The sequence below is a fragment of the Cajanus cajan genome, chromosome 9, assembly GCF_000230855.2.
Source record: "Cajanus cajan strain Asha chromosome 9, NIPB_CcT2T_4, whole genome shotgun sequence".
NCBI lineage: Eukaryota > Viridiplantae > Streptophyta > Magnoliopsida > Fabales > Fabaceae > Cajanus > Cajanus cajan.
The window spans coordinates 49,291,338-49,297,357 of NC_138525.1; the positions used below are offsets into that span (position 1 = coordinate 49,291,338).

At 33.4% G+C, this 6,020-nt stretch overlaps 1 protein-coding gene across 1 annotated transcript; it reads right to left on the minus strand.

Annotated features, from left to right (window-relative positions):
- Nucleotides 1-490: 490 nt before the first annotated feature.
- Nucleotides 491-5,023, minus strand: LOC109795258 (protein NDL2). Its single transcript, XM_020354705.3, has 11 exons — nucleotides 4,810-5,023; nucleotides 3,353-3,452; nucleotides 2,804-2,901; nucleotides 2,574-2,662; nucleotides 2,297-2,357; nucleotides 2,130-2,216; nucleotides 1,970-2,047; nucleotides 1,825-1,881; nucleotides 1,660-1,715; nucleotides 1,278-1,413; nucleotides 491-1,190 (listed from the first exon to the last, which is right to left on the minus strand). Exons 1-11 carry the CDS (start codon nucleotides 4,873-4,875, stop codon nucleotides 969-971), a joined length of 1,050 nt encoding a protein of 349 aa, XP_020210294.1. The 5' UTR covers nucleotides 4,876-5,023; the 3' UTR covers nucleotides 491-968.
- Nucleotides 5,024-6,020: the final 997 nt, after the last annotated feature.

Below are 6,020 nucleotides of genomic sequence, written 5' to 3' on the forward strand. Positions count from 1 at the left end.
ACATAATTAAAATATAATTAATAATATATATTTTATAAAATTATTAATATTTTATATATAAAAAAAATAAAATAAAACCGGAAAGACCCGTTTTGAAACCGGAACGGGCCATTCTGGTTGCATTTTCGGTGTGTTAATTTTTCACCTGGAACGGGCCGTTCTGGATGCAAAATTAACACACCAAAAGTGCACCCAGAACGGCCCGTTCCGGTCTCAGAACGGGCCGTTCTGGGTCCAGGTGTTTTCAAAAAAATTCTCATCCACGTGGTATCCACGTATACATCTACGTGGCGTCCACGTGGCCAAAAGTTAACACCGTTAAAGCAATTTGGACGGAAAGTCCTACATTGAAACTAATTAATTAATTTAGGACTAAATTGAAACCAATTAATTAGTTTAGGACCAAATTGAGACAAAAAATTAATGAGAGACTAAATTGAAACAAAAAAAGATTATAAGGGACCAAAATAGGTTTTTAGCCTAACAAAAATAAACAATTGAACTGCACTGCAAACAGCCAATTAAATTCCATAATGCTTCATGTTTTTCAAATTTCAATTCAGTAAACCCTAAATTTATTGACAAATAATAAGATGCCTACAGCATGAAAATACTTCAAAGCAGGAGATAGCACCCTAATGGCTTCATGCTCTCCACGTTTGTTTTACAATTGTAACCAGAATTTCCAAATTTTTTCTTCTAATATAAAAACAATTCCGAAGCTTTACAACTATTCAGGCTTCGGTCTCTGACTAAAATCTATGATTACAAATGAAAGAATGACTATATGTTGATTTCTACTAAACTTTACCCGTTTCTTTCCTCTTTGTTGATTTCTTATTTTGCTATCTACAACGATCTGACAGCAATTTCCCCAAATTCATTCGACTAACCATACAAGCATGAACTCATTCCATTAACAGATCAGAAGAGGGGGCTGCTATTTGCCTTCCTTTATTCATCTACTTCTAGATATCCACAGAAATTCGTGTCTTTATGGGTTTCAATTTCAAACCCATACTCTCTGGTGAATAAAGCTCAGGAGAAATGCAAGATGGGCTCAAGGGGCTTCGTGGGCTGACACTCAGCTTGGATGGCTTGTACAAGCCATATCCCATAAGAAAGTATTCCATTGGTATTAACATGGCATGAGGCTGCTCCTCTGTTACCATTGATCCACATGCTTGAACCTGTAGTTCCACCAACAGCTATTAAATCTAAGATTATTGCAACATACTCTTAACACAAATTAATAGAAAATGAACTATTTTCAACACCTCAACTAAGGCACTGAATCGTCTGTCTAACTTTGCAGTCATGTGAAGAGCCTCCGAGTGAAATGGTGACATATCGCCAACAAAAATAAGTGAACGGCAATGTAATTTCCTCAACCCTTCACTTATGTCAGGTCTCCTGTTAGATGCCAATACGAAGTTAAATGAAAATGAAATATATCCCTAAGCAACAAGTGTTGGCATACCCAGTTGTGCATAAAAAAAAGTCATCAGCCAAGAGTGCAATTATAATAACGACTTTCTGAGTGATATTGCAAGTTGCAAACTTGCAATAATAAATATCTTCCAGAGCAATCATCACTTCTACATCCCCCTGCCCTCAAAAAGAAATACGAGAATCACTATTTTGAAAGTGCAATCATACCCGTTAATAGCTTCCAGGAAACGCCACACATTCAAACTCTGTCTCTCATCCAACAACTGTAAGAAAATATTAAAACAGACTCAAACTAGTGTTCAGCTTCAAATAACAAGCTACCCGTTATGACCCAATTCCTACATGAAAATGAAAATAATTATATTGACTAACCCTTCGGCATGCTTTAACAATATCTGACTCTGGCAACTGAGTACCACCTCGAATTTCCTATCACCACAAATAAAAGGCAATGTTTCAGCCTAACAAACTGAAAGTGAAAGTAAAACAAGGAATTCTTTTGGAAGCAAAAATATACCTTGCTAAAGTATCGCTTCAGCAATATTTCCTTTACCACCCCACACATGCCATAAAAGTATAGTAAATTTGACATAACCTGCAAATATTGTAAAATCTTCAGGAAAGAACAAGATTAATTTTTATAACAAAACACAATCTTTCTTGCAGAGGAGCAGAACCTTGTTGTACAGCCATTCAGACCAAGATGGTTCTTTACATAGAGGAGAAACAAGTATCAAACCAAGAACTCGTTGTCTATACTTCATCTGTTGTCAAGTGTTAGAAAGACCTGTGAGTAACTTAAAGCCATTTAAGAAGGAGGAGACAAACACAAATGAAAACTTACAGCAAATAAGGTGAGAATGTAAGCCCCAGCAGTTACTCCCATACACATAACTGCACTAAGACTGCAAAACAAGAACAAGTAAAGGATAAATCAGCTTCTATGGTCAGAGTACCAATCACTTTCAACCTGTCCATTCTAGGAGGAACTTGGAGTCAACATTCGATATTAAAACACAAAATAGGTGTTATGAATGAAACGACAAACAGAATATGCTCTAAAGCAATTTTCTTCATGTCACTAAATGGAAAGCAACTGCTGATTAAGCTCAAAGACTCACCCAAAAAAGTTGAGAACCTCGGCTATTTGATCAGCCAAGTCATCTACAGAGAGAATTGGATAATCTGGATCAATTGCAGCAGCTCCTAACTGCAACAACTCTTGAAGAAAGTACAAGATGATAAGGAACCAGGTAACTTATAAACATTCAACATTGTAGAAATATATAGCAGCAAAGCAATAAGAATCAAGCAACACCATAGTACAACTTCAAGATACAAAGTTACAGACCTCATGCCCAGGTGGGCTAATATGATAAATGCAGAAATTGTGGAGCAGAAGGTAATATGCCTCGGGACAAAATAATAACCCCTGAAAGCACGAGACATCTAACAAAACCACATGCATGAAGACAAAAGGTTAGATTGTCAGTTCATCAGCAAAAAAGAAAGAAAACTTGAAGAGTAATCAATGTTAAGAAAAAGTCACAAAACACCATTTTTAGATTTGATTTTGTCTGCAGAAAACCTTTTAGGAGCAAATCATGACTTTTAAGAAAAGATATATATAATTTTTTTTATGGAGAAAGAAGAGCAAATGTTTAATTGTTTTGATAAAAAAACTGTGATACATATTTCAACACCAACAAGTACCAGATTTAAAAATTGGGTTAAATTGAATCAACTTAAATTTACTTGGAAAGAATTTTCAATTTTCCACCATGACAGATAAAACAATTCTGTAAAAGCTGTAACTTTAATGTAAAGTGCAATGCTCTGATGAAAAGTTAAGGAGAAAAATCAAGGAATATACATAAAACCCAAAATCCATTTAACTTACAATTTAAAGCCAAATCAGGATATGTTATAAGAGCTGGCTTATCCTGATCTCCATAAACAGCAACAGATACAGAACCATGACGTGTTCTAATAATGTGTTCCTGCAGAAACATACCAGTAGCATATTAATCACTAGTAACAGCACATGACAACAAATTGTTCATTATATTCCATTGCCTTTATGTTTTTATAACAACAAGCGGAGAGAAAATCTGGCAAGTAAAGTCTAATAGCATAGTTGAGTTAATTGTTGGCGACAAAGAATGGTATAATATCATGTTTGAAGCTCCTTTAAAGGAAGCAAGTTCAAGTTCGTTGTCCTTAATAAACAAGCTGTTAATCATGCATGAGCATTCAGCATGTACACCAAAGACATGGAAATGCTCAGGGAAGCATAATGAAATCTCAAAACAAAAGTCACATGCCAAAAAGAAATCCATAACAAGGCACAAAATCTTTCAAGGCATCTACAATGTAGATTGCATGTGAAGAGACTCCTTTTTGAAGACAATCATGATTTTACAACATTATAAAAAAAATTGTACGCTGTCATATATTGTTAACCAAGTAAAAATCACTTTAGATATGATATAGTTTTTAAAAATTACTTAGTTTAATTTTTAACCATATGTCAACTAATCAGAAAATATGACTAACTTTAAAATAGTTATTGTAAAGGATAAACTTATCATACATGGCAGCGCGAGATTACTAATTAGATGAGTGCATAAAATATTTACTCCTTTTTTATAAATATAAATAAATAAGTAGTTAATCCACTCACCATTGTTAACTTCTACAATTTCTACCAATGACACACTCATCAGTTGACAATACAAAACTTACACTCACATTGCATAGATATTAAATTATAAAACAAACAAGACAGAAAAGTCTAAAACCTCAATGGCACAATCCAAACTAGTTAACCCATCCAATACGCGAGAACACAAACACAAAAAGCCTTCACCGAATTTGAAAATCCCTTAATCAATATCCACAAAGTGAACTAGTAACTAACTACATTTGCAGTAACTGCATAACTCGCGGAGAATCCCAAACTCACATCATTCTTGGCATCAATCTCCACTACCTAAATTCAGAAGCCAAAACGACACGGCAAACGCCGTTTCCGTTTGGGAAGAAGAAACAATCAAACAAACTAGCCAAAACTCAAAAGCGCAATCGAAGTCATTCTCAGTTAACAGATAACGAAATCACTAAAACGCGGAAATCCGAAATTTAAACAAAAAAATAAAAAATGCTAAACGACGAGAAAAATGAACGAATCGAACGGCAAATAACATCATCAAGAAGATTTATTGATTACAGAGAAAAGCCTCTAACGTGAAAGCAGATTATTATCACTATTGTTGTTGCTGCGTGCAACATTTAATCGATTAAAGAAAATAGAATGTAGAATAATAATAAGAGTAATATATATACATATACATATACCTGAGGTGAGGGAGAGAAGGAATCGATGTCGAGCGAGAGTGAATCGCTTGAGGTTGAATCAGCCATGGAACGAAATCGAGAGTTGAATTGCGAATGCAGTTGGAGTTGGAATCGCGTTTATATGGTTGTTGTTGTTATGGCAACACAACAGAACAATAACGAGCGAGTGAGTGAGTGAGTGAGTGAGTGAGTGAGTGAGTGAGTGAGTGATGGTGGTAATTAATAAACTCGAGCGAGTCAAAACGAGTCACCGACGCTTCCGTGGCGTGGCACTTGTTCTGTTGTTTGGGGGCCTCACGAGCGGTCCGCGTCAAACTAAACAATTCCAACCAGATACTCTGGTTCAGTTAACCACACTTGGGTAAGCCGACAATTTTTTTTTCCCCCCTTTTCGCTTTTCTTTTTAAAATATAGTGTTTTTTTTTCTTGGTGAAGAATATATTTCCATAAATGAAAAATAAAATAAAAAATTAAAATTAAAAGTCATAGCTTCACAGGTATGGATTAATTAGTGCGTGCTGTCACAGCTAAATTAATAATTTAAAATTTGGGCCACAGATAATAATACATTTGTATTAAATGCATAGAATAAGAACGTTAACTGCTATACTTTTATCCGATTTAAATAGAATTATTTTCTATAAAAAAATATATTTATAAAGTTTACATTAAAAATGTAATTATCAGTTGATCTAATATTTTTTTAGAAAATTTAATAGACCGATTCAAAAGCTAAAATTGAATATTGTTTATGAAAAAAAAAGTTAATTGATAATGTGTTTAGTGATTTATTATAATCTCGATTATCATTGACTCGTAATTACTAAGAAAATATTAATTATTTAACTAATGCTCTTATAATATCGACTAGTGTGAATGGTATTAATATATATCATTTCAAAATTTAATCTTATAATTATATATATTTTACTTTATATAGTAGTTATTAAATTCTTTGATTTTTGGGAATAAACTAGAGTGATAAAAAAAAAGTAAACGTTATTTAAAAACCTTATAAGTAAGGGCATCTTCAATAGAAGCAACTTATTTGAGTTGTTTCATGCATTGGAAAATGAAAAAAGTAGTCCCTAGTGTGTCATGTCAGTATTAAGTAACTCAAACACAAATTTACTCCAATAATAAGAAACTTTAAAAAATTTAACTTTTAGAAATTTTTTCTAATTATTTATGAACCAATTTTAAATTTTTAT